Source organism: Vombatus ursinus, unplaced genomic scaffold, assembly GCF_900497805.2.
Source record: "Vombatus ursinus unplaced genomic scaffold, bare-nosed wombat genome assembly UNPS02014793.1, whole genome shotgun sequence".
NCBI classification, from domain to species: Eukaryota; Metazoa; Chordata; class Mammalia; order Diprotodontia; family Vombatidae; genus Vombatus; species Vombatus ursinus.
Window position 1 is genome coordinate 12,095,071 of NW_020954571.1, and position 13,906 is coordinate 12,108,976.

General features: G+C 46.4%; 1 protein-coding gene across 1 annotated transcript; it reads right to left on the reverse strand.

Annotated features, from left to right (window-relative positions):
- Positions 1-780: 780 nt before the first annotated feature.
- Positions 781-10,731, reverse strand: LOC114048620 (cilia- and flagella-associated protein 157-like). The gene is given in 9 exon segments (XM_027869660.1): positions 781-1,371; positions 1,374-1,543; positions 1,980-2,161; positions 3,537-3,687; positions 4,152-4,282; positions 5,192-5,459; positions 5,904-6,057; positions 9,219-9,490; positions 10,556-10,731. Coding segments are annotated over 9 exon segments (1,602 nt in total). The 3' UTR covers positions 781-1,273.
- Between the last annotated feature and the right edge of the window lie 3,175 nt (positions 10,732-13,906).

The following is a 13,906-nucleotide window of genomic DNA, read 5'->3' on the forward strand; positions in this document are numbered from 1 at the left end:
TTTTTTTTTTTGTTTGTTTTTTGTTATTTTGTTTTTTGGGGTTTTTTGCGGGGTTAGGCAGTGGGATTAAGTGACTTGCCCAGGGTCACACAGCTGGTAAGTGTCATGTGTCTGAGGCCGGATTTGAACTCAGGTCCTCCTGAATCAAGGGCCGGTACTCTACCCACTGTGCCACCTAGCTGCCTCTGAGGTAAGATTTTTGAAGGGAGCTGGTGACAGCCTCAGTCCTGGCCTTGCTGTCCTCCTGTGCATGTCCATCTTCCTGATTCACCAGGACTAGCCATGTGGTACCATGGAGAAGAAGAATGCATTCCACCATTATTCCCCACCCCTGTCAGAGAGTCGCTCTGCTATTTGCGTCCCCCCTATAGCAGTATTCCTTCCATCTCTCCTGGGCCTCATTCCTCACCCTGCCTTGTGGGGCTACTGGCACAGCTTTGCAGTGGTACCTGGGTAGGGGCTTCAAGGTAAAGGGCTAAGCAGGAGGCCATAATAAGCAGAGCCTTCTGCTCTGGATAAGACGGTGTCTCTTCTGGGTAGGCAGCTGTCAGCGCTGTACCGCTCACCCCTCCAATCCACAGGTCATGCCCCGGCTCCGAGTAGGCATTGGGCGACCAAGCCACCCAGGGGCCGTGGAGCGGTACGTGTTGGACAGGTTCACAGCAGCCGAGCAGGAACAGCTACCCCCACTTCTGGAGCAGGCGACGGAGCTGCTTCTCAGCCACATCCGCCAGCGGAGCCTGGCAAGGACCACATGCACAGGCCCCTCTTGACGTGACATTACCCACCAGGGTGGGCCAGGGCACGACTCATAAAGGACTGTTCCCCCGAACAGGGTACCGGCAGCCTTTCCTTGCCTTACTGGAGTAACGCACAGGGCAGAGCCTTGGCATTCCAGCCCCCCTGGGGAGAGCCTTGGTCCAGGCTTGAGGTAAAGTGCAGTGAGGATGATGGCCCCGGGTTCACATGACCCACATTGTTGCACTCTCCCCACCCTCCCACGTGAGACCTACCCACACCTGTGTAATCACGAATTTACGGTACATTTAATTATTCTCTTGTCCCTCCCCAGGGAATAAAGGTTTGTCTTCCAAAAGTGAAGCTTGCTCTTCCTCCTCTGTTTCCTTCTCCGAAGGGTCTGAGGGCACAGAGGAGGCAGAAGAGAGTTGTCTCTTCTCCAAAGTGACAGCAGGCAGTGTGAGTTGTCTGGAGTTTGGAAAGGACACCTGAAAAATGAAAATTCGGGGAAAGTGATATCTGAGCTATGTTCTCCTTAGTTCCATCCCTTTCTTCCCTCCCTGCTCCCTACCAGCAGATGACAGGGCTCTTCTTTGTCTCCATCATTCCTTTCCCTCCTGCTTCCCCCCTCGGCACCTCAGGGGCAGTAGATACCTTGAAATTTCTGAGACGACTGGTTTGGGATAGTATTTACATGTCTTTTGGGTTGAAGGGGATGTGGGCTGGTTGGAGCACTGCACTCAGGCTCGACGGCCTATACGGCATGCTCTGGGTCAGCTGATGGATGGGTTTGAAGTTCTCACATCTGAGAGGGTGACAAGTCAGGGCCATGAAGTCTAGCAAAGGAACAGATATGGAACGGTGACAGCCCCTGCCCCCACCCACCCTTTGGCATCCTTTAAACTCCATTGAGAATCCCTCTCCCATGAAGATTTTCGAGCACCACTCCATCCCCAAGTGACCTTTTTTTAAACTAGGCTGGACAGTATGGTGCAGTAGTTATAATACAGGACTTGGAGACAGGAGACTGATATGGTTCAAATCCTGCCTCAGATACTTATTAGATGTGTGACCATGGATAAAGTCACTCAATCTTTTGGGGACTCAATTTCTTCTTCTGTAAAATGATGATAATAGTACTTAGACAACCTACCTCTAAATTTGGGTAAAGCACTTGGGCAAACCTCATTGCACAATACAAATGTGAATTATTAATAATAATACTGTTGGTAACTGCTCACCTCTCCTGCAGTGTCCTTATGGAAAAGCTGTGAGCTTTTCGCTGGACTCTGATGAACTGAGCCACATGTGGCCCGAGGACCACAGCATGGCTCAGTATGGACATCATCTGGTGAAGTGTCTCCTTCTGCGCCATCTGGAAGAGCACATTAAACTGGCCATCCTCAGAGTGCTCAGGTTGCATCTAGGGGAGGCAAGTCAAAGGTATAAGAGGAGGTCAGAACATGCTTGTACACATGTGTGTGCATGAGCACACACACACACAAACTCCAGCTGTGTTGTATCCTGAGCCTGCAATTATGTAGCCCATTGATTTTTGGCCCCAAAGTGCTTTCCTTACATTGACCACTCGACCACCCTGGGCAGGAGGGTAGGGGAAAGGGGTAGGGGCAGGCAGGAAGAGACTAAGGCCCAGAGAGAGAAAGCAACTTGTCCAAGATCACAGAGCAGACCTAGAATTATACCCCCAGGGCTCCTGACTCCCAGGCTGGACTTTCCAAAACAAAACAAAACAAAGCACATACATTTTTGCTGAGTCCTATACTGAAAGACAATTTGTAGTGAATCCTTTTGTGAAGTGAAAATCCCCAAATTCAGAGAAGCAGCTTAGCATAGACAGAATCAGAGTACAAAAGTGTCTGGCTGGATTAACCAGCCATTGGCCTAGCCAGGACAGTCACTTCATCTCTCTGATGCTCATAAACTTTGCATTTCCTCCAGGGAATTCTACCAGTGTAACCTGTTTATTTGGAAATGAATGTAAAATGAGGCTGTAGTTAAAGTAGGGCCTTGCATATGTAAGGATCTATATATGTGGCCTGTATGCCCCAGGTCCTCCCCATTGTGTTCATCCTTGATATGCTAGCTACAGCTCAGGGGCGGGTAAAGTGTTAACTGCCCTATTGCTTTGTCAAAAACAAAAAATCTTTATCATCGGGAACTTGCCACACATCAACAAACATGAACATTTCCCCATAGGGAGAACAGTAAAAGAGGACTGCATATGAAACCACAGATCTCCAATAGGAGGAAAACAAGTTTTTAAATTCATGTTTCAGACTGAACATGTTCCAACTCTGCCCTAATTGTCTGAATTTCCTTCTGCTCTCTGTATTTTTTTAAAAGTGCCATTGACACTCTTTTAGTGTGTATGTATCTTGTGTGTATCATTACTAACTCTGCCTCCAAATAAAAGCCCTCCCTTTTACAAATAAAATAAGTACAGTCAAGCAAAACATCTGTTTATTGGTTGTCTCATTCCACACCTGCAGCCTGGAAGTGTCAAACTGGCTCAATGAACCACATTAAAATGTAACTGGAAAATGTTTAATAAAATAAACATACCACACAACATAGATAATGTCTATTTGTGGTTTTCTAAGTTGATATGAGGCCAGCAGGGATTTGCTTCTATTTGAGTTTAGTACCATTACCATAGTTCCTCACCTCTCTGTCTAGAGGCAGGAAGCATGATTTTATCAATTTTTCTTAATAGAAGACCACCCCTCATGGCCATTAGCCTGTGGCCAGGGTCAGTGTCCCTTGCAGGGAAGCCTCACCGACAGTAGATCCCGGAGCAGGAACCTGGCTTGGGTCAGCACCTGTTCCACACTGTGACTTCGCTTCTGCTCCCTTTCCAGCTCCTCACTAAATTTTTTTGCTTTCACCTGGTTGTACCTGAGCTTTATCTGTAACTTCTCCACATCATTCCTGGGGAGGGTCAGATGAGGGATCATGAGGTCTTGCTCACCCTCTTCCCCAATCCCTCCCAGTCCAGACATAAAGGAGGGAGGCATACGGCAGGACTGTATTATCCTAGAATTGTTTAGATTGCTCCTCCAACAACCAGATGATCTTTTTTTCCCCAGAATCTCTGATTTCTGGGGAAGAGAAGAGCCTCAAGAGGCCATTTGGTCATGCTTACCCGCTCCCAGGTGTCATCTCCCATTTTACAGATGCAGAGACTGAGGATCAGAGAGGGGCTAGAACCACAGGCCCCTGACATCCAATCCCAGTTTTTGTTTAACCAACATGTATTAGGACATGTAAAGCCTTCCACAGTAAGTTGCAGAAGCCTCACTCCGTCAGCACCCTGGTCGGGCAGAGCTAGAAGTGCTTAACTCCCTGGGTTGGGTTTTCAGTGGCCCGGGGCCTCCTGGATGAGGGCGGCCTACCTCAGATCATGGTTGTCCTGCTGTAACTGCTGGAAAGCCATCTCCAGCTGCTCCAACATGGCCCTTAGCTTGGCAGCTTCTTCCATTCTCTGCTGCTGTTCCTCACACTTTTTGGCCAGAAACCATATCAGCTAGGATGATAACGATAGCTAGCATTTCCATAGTGTTTTAAGGTTTGCAAAGCACTTTATATAGAGAGATACATAAAGATGAGGAAACTGAGGCAAAGGTTGAGTGACAGCATTTAAGGCAGAATTGGGACTCTGGTCTTCCTGATTCCAAGTCCAGTGCTCTATCCACTGCACCATCTAGCTGCGTAGGTTGGTTGTGGGGAAGATGTGATGATGGACTTTATGGGTGACATACAGACCAGTGGGAAAAGGCTGCCAATCTTCCCCCACAGGTTCCTACAGGCCACCCCATTCCCATACCCTGCTCCCCCAAGCCCTATGTATTTCTCCAGGTGGTTTCACTGCTGTCAGGAAGTCACATGATAGGCTTTCCCTCCCTCTCCTTACATTTTTATTCAAGTTAATTATCCATGCCCTCTGTCTAGAATGGTCTACATCAGAAGGAAGTATAGAAAACGAAAGGCCACAGAGGAATAGTGAAGAGGCAGAGGCTAGCAAAGGGTGGGCTAGAGCAGCCTCTTTCTAAGTCTACCTGTCCCCATGTCTTTATTGGACAGCTTCCCCACTCTCTTTAGCCTAGGACTGAACACACAGAAAATAATCATGCCTAATACATTTAGAATTGTAAAGGCCTAGAAAAATCCAAGGAAAAATATGTGAAATTCCTGCCCTACCCCCCACCATTTTCAGGAAGAAATAAGCCATGAGGGGTGGGAGGAGAGGGAGAATGTTTATTCCCCCAAAATGTTTCCACTCACCACCATCCACCCTCCCCACAGTCTTCTCATTTCTACAAGGGATGAATTCAGATCCCAGGGTGTGAAGCATCCCATGGGAAAGACAAAGACGTTAGAGTCCCTGGCTCCCAAGCCCCCAAGGCAAGGCAGCCTCTGAGAGGCCAGATGTTACCTTGAGGCGACTGATTCTATCATTACACATCATCTTCTTGTTGCTCTCCAGCAAGTCCAGCTGCTTGCTTATCTTCTTCGTGACCCCTTTCAGGTCCTCGTTCTCACTGAACAGCTGTAGGCTTTGGTTGGACACTTTGGCCAGTTCTGTGGTCACTGCCATGTTCTCTTGGATTACCTTCCTGGTTGTCTCTGATATCTGGAGAGCGGACACCTTGCGAAACTCGACTGCCACCTTGTTCACTCGCTGGACTATTTCCTTTTTCAGTCTGAGGTTTGGGGAGGAGGAGAGGGAGTCCTCCTAGGGTTCAGAGTCCTAGATCTGCCCAGAAGGCAGTTTCCAATACCCCCCCTCTCCCAAACCACATTCTGTGATCTTGGATCCCTTACTCCCTCTCCCCAGTGCCTTGCTAAACTGGACGTCAGCAGAGCTGGCAGGAGTCTTAGAAATCTACTCCCATACCCTCCTTTTACAGAGGAGGAAACTGAAGCCAAGAGAGGGGAAGTGACTTGTGCAATGTCAAACAAATAATAAAGGTGGTAACAGGTCACTCAGATAGAACTGCTTCTGAGTTGAGGAACCCAGACCTTAGGTCTGAGTGAATGAATTCAGACTCTTTTGGATCCCCAGGAGATCCAGTGTTACTTTGCGTCATTGCCCTTCCTGGACCTTACAGGGTTGGGAGACAGGCCAGCTATTGGGGAGCTCAGACCTGTCTTTTTCTAACACAGCATTCTTCTCCAGGCAGTAAATCCAGTTCTTGTACTCATCATGTTCCTTCTTCAGTTGTTCTTCCAGCATGGCAAATTTGGCCATGAGTTCTTCTTTCTGGACCCGATAGTCGTCAAGGGCAGCCAGCTTTCCCCCTGCCCAGAGAAGTCCTAGTGAGTCAGCAGACCCCAGCATTGCCAAAGGACTTCAACAGGCCTGTGGAGGGTGGCATGAAAGGGGTGTGCAGTGTTCTACCTCTAGACAGTTGTTCCTAAGGCCTCCACCTCCAGAACTACCCCCTGTCCCTCTCCCTCCCCTCAAGCTCCTTTGTGACCTGCATCTTATGGATCCAAGCTTATTTCCCACAGCTCTGCTACATGCATCCTCTGCTCTCCCTGAGTTGACATCCTTGTTCTTAATAACTCCCATTTATGGAGCACTTTGAAAGTTACAAAGTGCTTTGCTCACAAGAATCTTGTGGTATAGGAAATTTAAGTAATATTATCGTCATTTTACCTGCGTGGAAACTAACAGAAAGAAAATTTAAGTGAATTATCCATGGACACAGCTACTAAGTGTTAGAGACAATATTTGAAGTCTGGCACACTGACTTTAAGTTCAAGGTGCTTTCCTCTAATCTAGGCTTACTGCCTATATTGTTCCTTACATGGAACAATGATTCTCTCCCTGTAAGAACCTTTCCTGGCCCTTGCTCATGCAGAGCCTTCTTCCTAGACCACCCTCCCTCCTCCCTTCCATTTATTTAAATTTTACTTATTTTTCAAGACCCACTTCATTTTTTTTTTTTTGGCTAAGCAATGGGGTTAAGTGACTTGGAAGACCCACTTCAAATCCCACCCCTTCTCACCAAGGCCTCCCTGTTTGTTCCATTGCACACTGATGTCTCCCTTGTAAGAAATCCTATAGCATTTCTGTAAGACACAACTATAACAACATGAGAATGATTGTTTAACAAATAGACCATAATTTAGATATCCAAATGAGTGCTATCCCCCTTCAAAGTGGTCCCTTTGGGAGACTGGACTTGGGAGCTTCTCTTTGGGAATGATTTTCAAACCCTGTGGCCCATTCTTTTTAAATAACCTCAATGGTGGCATACCATTATTCTTTCAACAATCAATCAATCAATCAATAAACACTTATTAAGTCCCTTCTGTGTGCAAGATGAGTGATAGCTCAGCATAGTAGATAGAGGGCTAGCCTTGGAGCTTGGGCTACCTGAACTCATCCTACTGAGCCCATTCTAGCTGTATGACAGTGAATGGGTCAGTGCTAGCAGGCATCTCCAGAATGCTATTAAGTGACAAAGGAGTTGTAGGCAGAAGGAGTTTCTATACAAGGAGTTCCTCCATTCAGCTCCAGTGCCATCTTCTACATCCCAGCCATCCCAGCTACTAGTACCCACCCTCCCAAAACTACCTTGTGGTTATTCTGTACATACTCTGTATTATGTATGTACATGCTACCTCCCCTGTTAGAATGTAAGCTCCTCGAGTGCAGGGACTATCTAATTTCTGTCTTTATATCCCCAGTGTCTGGCACATAGTAGGTGCTTAATAAATGTTTCTTGACTGCTTGTCCCTTTGACAGGTCTGTCTTCTCCACCTCCTCAAGAAAAAAAAAATATCAAAGACATTTATCTTGGGAACTGGAAAACAAAGAAAAAAACATCAACATGGTTCCTGCCTTCAAACAGCAAGCAGTCTGAGACACCAACAGTTCTACAAAGAGGCACGAGATAAGATGAAGTGGATAAGGGTAGAGGGTATAAGAAGATATAGACAAAGTACCACTGGAAAATTTGAAGAGAGTTCACTCCTGTCTAATAACAACTGATGCTTTCATAGCACTTTTTATTTTTTATTTTTGTTAGGCAATTGGGGTTAAGTGACTTGCCCAGGGTCACACAGCTAGTGTCAAGTGTTTGGTCTGAGGCCAGATTTGAACTCAGGTCCTCCTGACTTCAGGGCTGGTGCTCTATCCACTGCACCACCTAGCTTCCATGCTTTCATAGCACTTTGTACACACTATCTAATTTCGGCCTCTCAACAACCCTGTGGGATAGGAACTAACCTATTAGCCTGATTTCATAGATGAGGAAACTGAGGCTCTGAGAGACTAAGGTTACACAACTAGAAGTGTCAGAGGTTGGATTTGAACTTAAGTATTCTTGACTCCAAACTCTACCACTCTATCCACTGTGCCACACTGCCTTCCCTTACAAACAAAGTTTCATGTGACATCAGGTTTTTTACTGAAATGACTGCATCTGTAGTTTGAAGAAAAAAACATTCTAATTGGGCTTTCACATCTTCAATGAAGATGAGCACTGGCATACTATAGGCTTCATCAGAAGAAAGAACACCACATTCTGCCTCTGCTTTCTTGACTTTTTAGCAGAAAGGGAACATAACGAGCTTCCTTGGATGGTAGATTTGATTTTTGGAATCAGCCACGAGTCTTTCATAGCCAAGTCGGATGATGAATGTGGGCGACTAAGCTGGATCACAAATAGGGTGTGATTCTCAGATCATTAAAGCTCATTTTCTGACTCATAAACTGGTTCTTGGTGGCAGCTCCCAAACTGGATTCCAGAAATGTTTTGAGCTAAGGCTGCCTCTTTGGAATGCCTGTAGGTATTATCGCACACTCCTTAATTCAAAGGCTGTCAATGACTACCCACTGCCTAATGAGTCTATAATCTGACATTCAAGACCCAACACCCTACCTTTCTAGTCCAAATTAACACTCCTTCCCTTCATATACCTTATGTTCCAGCCAGAGTGGACAGTTACTGGCCCCTGAACACGTTCTATGTTCCTGTCTTCCATCTTTATTCACCTTTCTCCGTATACGTAGGATGGCTTTACCCAACCCCATTTGTCCTTTATTGACATCTTAATGTCTCAAGGTTCTATCAGATGCCATCTCCTCAATGAAACTGTCTCATCCCTCCCAGCTGAAAGTGACTACCTAGAGTTTGGAAGGAAGGAAGGAAAAAAGGATGGGAGGAGGGAAGGAAGCAAGGAAAGAAGGAAGGAAGGGACTCTCTGGGATGTCTAGGTTCTGGTCAGTTTGTTAGAGTCCCATTAATTTCTAGTCACCTTACCTAGTCAGTACAATATGGCTACATCTTATCTCCCCACCTGGACTATGTGCTCACCAAAGGTAGGCACCGACACTGTCTCTTCTTCCTCCTGTCTCCTCCAGGGTATAACCTAACCAAGGTGGGGCACATAGATGGTGCTCAGTAAAGATGTGTTGATGTACTGATTGATTTGGGCCCTTCCCTTACCCAGCAAGACATTCTCCGAGATGAGCTGATCTTTAGTCTCCTGGAACTCGTGGCGAACCTGGGCCAGCTGGGCCTCAAAGGCATCCTTTTCCATCTCCTTGGAGATCTGCAGCCCCTGAAGCTGTTCATTGAGGTCTGTGATCTCAAACACTCGCTGGTTGAGAGAACATTTGAGGAAGGAGACAATTTCCTTTTTATTTTGAGCCAGCTGTTCAAACTTAGCCCGGAAGAGTTTATCCTTCACCACCATCTCATCCCATTTCTTTTGATACCTAGGGGAGTAAGGGGTCAGGAGTTTCAGGGGTGCTGAATTGGATGACCTACCCAGTGCTGGCTGAGAAAAGCCCAGGGAGTCCGAGACATTGAGCAGAAAGTCTAAAGGCTGGAAGCATGACTGTTGTTTCTACCTTTCTGGGGAAAACTTTGAATAAGCTCCCTCTGAGTCCTGTTTTAGGGGCATTCAAAATCTGTGTTATGATTAATTACAAAACAGATAGTATCGGTGGAGGGGAACACTTCAGTACATATTTTAGAATCAAATTTGGAAAGAATTGAGCTAAATCAGATTTACATAAATATCAAATAGCCACTTCTGTGATGGTTTTTGAGGACAGCACCAAGAAGTCCATCCGTCCCCAAAGTATCTGGTCTTTGAATGATGCTTGAAAGTCCCATTTAGCTCTTTGGGTTAGTCATTGCCCACTCACCCCAAACCCTATACAATTCAAACCCCTCATTGAAGGGCTAACACACCAAGTCCCCATTACTTCAATATGAACAAGCTTTTCAGAAAGCTGAGGTTACTCAGTCACCCTAGGCAGAGGAGATAGAGGTGCTGAGTGGTGGGAAAGGGCTCAGAAAGAGGAGCTTGGACAACCCTAAAGTCAGATTGTCAATGTCCCACTATGGCCCAGAGCCCTTCCAGGAGCCAAGCACAGTGACCACCCACCCCTAGACTCCTGCTTCCTGGTCCTCAGAGCTGCCCTCTGGTACTCCCTGGACTCCCTAACACGCTGGTATTCAGACTGTTAGAGCTGAAAGGGCCCAGGGCTGCTATCCATCCCAACCTCTTCATTTTCATTTGTATAGATGGGGAAGCTGAGGCCAGGAGTGAGGGGGTAAGACTTGCTCAAGGTCACAGAGTTGGTTGGAGGCAGAGCTAGAGTTAACACCCAGGCCTCTTGGCTCCATATCCAGGACTCTTCCCACCAGAGCCAGGAGGGGAACCTAGGGCAGCCCCCCCCTCCCTCCCAGGGGCCCAGCGTCTGTTGCCCCCATTGCACCAGCGGACTGTGGAACCCTGGCTGGCTGTTGTCTGGGCCTCCCAGCTCACTGACTGAATGATCCTCTTCTCCAAGTCCTGGATCTGGATTTGATAAAACTTGCGGATCTCCTCCGTGATGACCTCTTTTTCAGGTTTAGGCGATAGTGGACCACCTTTCTTGCCTTTCTTTTTCCCACCTTCCCCACCTCCTTTTTTGTTTGACTCCCCACTTCCTTTTTTGGGCCCCATGGCGGCTAGGACCTCTGAGGCTTTGGCTACTGCTGCCCCTTTAAAAGGCCAAGCTGTTGCTAAGGAAGCTGTTACCCACCCCCACACAAGTCCCATACATAGCAACAGGCTGAGAGTAAGGAGATAGATTTAAAGGAGCCCTGTCCCCTCCCAGATCAGTACCTGGGCTTGAATTTGGCTTTACTCATCACTTTTTCCTTCTGACCCCACAGGATTGTGATAAAGAAAGGATTTGAGAACATTAAAGTGCCATATAAATTTCTACTCTCTCACTTTTTTTTAAAGCTCAGATGTGTGATTTCATTGGTATGAAATTGGTACTCCTAGTGAGAAAATTTACTAGCACAGGTCAGTACCTGCTCTGCAGTTAATAATCTTAAGAGAGCTCCCTGGTCAATTACATGACGTGCCCAGGCCCACACAGCCAGTATGTGTCAGAAGTGCAACTAGAACCCAGGTCTACAGCTTCCTTTCCCATGAATGGGAATGCTTGTAATCCCAACCGGGACACCCTCCCATTGAAGTGATAGAGGACCGAAGGACATATCTAGGGGTTTAGAATGTGCACAGGCACACACGGAGAGCCCCCAAGTTTCTTCATTCTGGTAATCTGGAAGGGTCCTTCCACACAAGATTTTTGGGGCAATAGTATTGAGACAAAAGAGGACCACAGGCCATGATGGTTTCCAAGCTTCTACTGAAGCATAGAAGCTACCAGATAGGTGGGCTACCCCTTACAATCTAGTGCAGGGGAAAGCCAAGTGTAACCTGGGATCTCCTGGTGGAGGGGATGTGAAGGTGAAGAGATTTGAGGGAGAGCACAGGATTTTGCATAGGAGCAGACTGGAGTCAAGTGGTGGGGTGGGGGCAGATTAGGTCAAGCTAGCAGCTTTGGTCGGTGAGAGCTAATGATGTCCAGCCTCTGGCTTCTTTCTCCCCACTCCTTCCCTGGGGTGCTGTACTGGGAAGCTCCAGACTTCTTTTATCTGGCTAACCTCCTTCCATCCTCCTCTGATGAGTGAGGAAGAATGGTGCCAAAGGAAAAAGAAAGAAATCATCAGGGATAATGTCATTGCAGCTTGCTATACATTGTTTTAATGCCTATTTTCTTTTTTTTTGTTTTTTTTTTTCAGGCAATTGGGGTTAAGTGACTTGCCCAGGGTCACACAGCTAGTAAGTGTCAAGTGTTTGGTCTGAGGCCAAATTTGAACTCAGGTCCTCCTGACTTCAGGGCCAGTGCTCTATCCACCGTGCCACCTAGCTGGCCCGTTTAATGCCTATTTTCAATACTATTTTAAACTACTAACAAATTACATGACCATTAGCAGTGTCTTGTATATCTATGAATTTGGGGGGGGCAGCCTATGTGGAAAAATGGGAGCTTAAGTTTAAAGAGTTTAAAGTTTTTTTTTTGTTAATTTCTGAGATTATTCTAGAGCATGCCTGCTAGACTGCCTTTGAACCTGGAAAGTTAGCAAGGACCCCAGTTTGTGTTTGGGGGTGGGAGAAGAGGCAGAGTTGATGGTCCCCAAATTGCACCTTTTAGCGATACTTCTAGCCTAGCATCAGAGAAAACTGCATCAATCCCCACACTCTGCTTCATTATTGTTATTATTCCTACTCATCTGGGAAGGCAAAAATACATTCCTTAGCATATATCCTATTTTCTTCGTTTCCACATTCACCTTCTCTAAATTTTAGTCCTATGTTATTACTCCTGGACTATGCAATATTCCAGCTGTTCTCCCTATCTCATCTCTCTGAACCACCCTACACAACATGCTAGTTTGTCTTCCCAGTGCATACTGTCCCACAAGAGGACGATTCTCAATCCAAGCCTTGCTCTCTTGCATAGTCAGCTGATTATCCCTTTAAACTCTTCCTGTCCCACAAAATTCAGCCCTTAATTGTATGCCATCTTGTCTTGTGCACTGTTGTTTTCTAGAGGCCTCTGGACACAATGTTTCTTAGCCTTAAGTTTCTTCATCTAAAGTGGGGAGCGTCTACTTCACAGGCTTATTGTGAGACCATATGAAACATGCTTTGTAAACCTTAAAGTGCTATAGAAATGCTGTTATTTTCTTTCTTTGTGAATCTTCTTCTCCAAAGCATGCTGCCTGTACTTTGACTCTGTTTCCCCCACCGCACCCCCTGCCACCCATGGAATTTGGATTCCCACTCCTGGAACCCTGCGCTCTGATTGAAGGCTGGGCCTGTCATGATTGCACTTGTATCCTCAGCACAATGCTTGCCACATAGTAAGAGTTTAAATGTGTTTTCATTCATTCATTCATTTATACATACATTCTTCCCAGCCAGATAGAGAATTGCTTGAGAGTAGGGTTCATGCCCTTTCCTCCTACCTTACAGTGCCTAGCACGGGACTGGCTTATGTGAAGTTGTCAGGAATGACTTTTTGATTGATAACGAGAGAAGAGCTTGAAAGGAGCAAGACCAACCCTTGGATGGCACCCAACGTGTTTGGGAAAGGAGCAGGGAAAGATCTGGGTGCAGAAATTCCCAAGCGACAACAGGCACGAGTCCCCATTCTGATTCTTCTTGAAGGGTCCTTTTAGCATGCTGGAAAGATGCCTAAACTGAGTTTCAGGAGTCCTGAGTTCTAGATCCAACGTGCTAATGCCATATGAACACTCCTGGGTCTCAATAGTGAATGTTTATTGTCTTTTTTTTTTTTTTTTTTTTAGTTTTTAGGCAATTGGGGTTAAGCGACTTGCCCAGGGTCACACAACTAGTAAGTGACAAGTGTTTGGTCTGAGGCCAGATTTGAGCTCAGGTCCTCCTGACTTCAGGGCCGGTGCTCTATCCGCTGCACCACCTAGCTGCCCCTGTGAATGTTTATTGTCAACAGATAATACAATACTACAGTAGGGATGATAATCCCCATCCACCTCCTAAGGTTATTATGAGGATCAAAGGATCAGGCCGCCATCACTATTGGAAATAGCCTCTTAACCCATCTTCCTGTGCTTTTGTTCTCACGATCCAGACTCCATATAGCTGCCAAACCAGCAATCCTAAAACGGGTCTCATTCCCTTGTTCGAGAAGCTCCTGGCCTCCTATTACTTCTAAGACAGAATTCAGATCCCTCCACTGGGCATTTAAAGTCCTTCACAGATTGGTTCCAGGACTTTCTAGGCTGATCTTACATTGTTT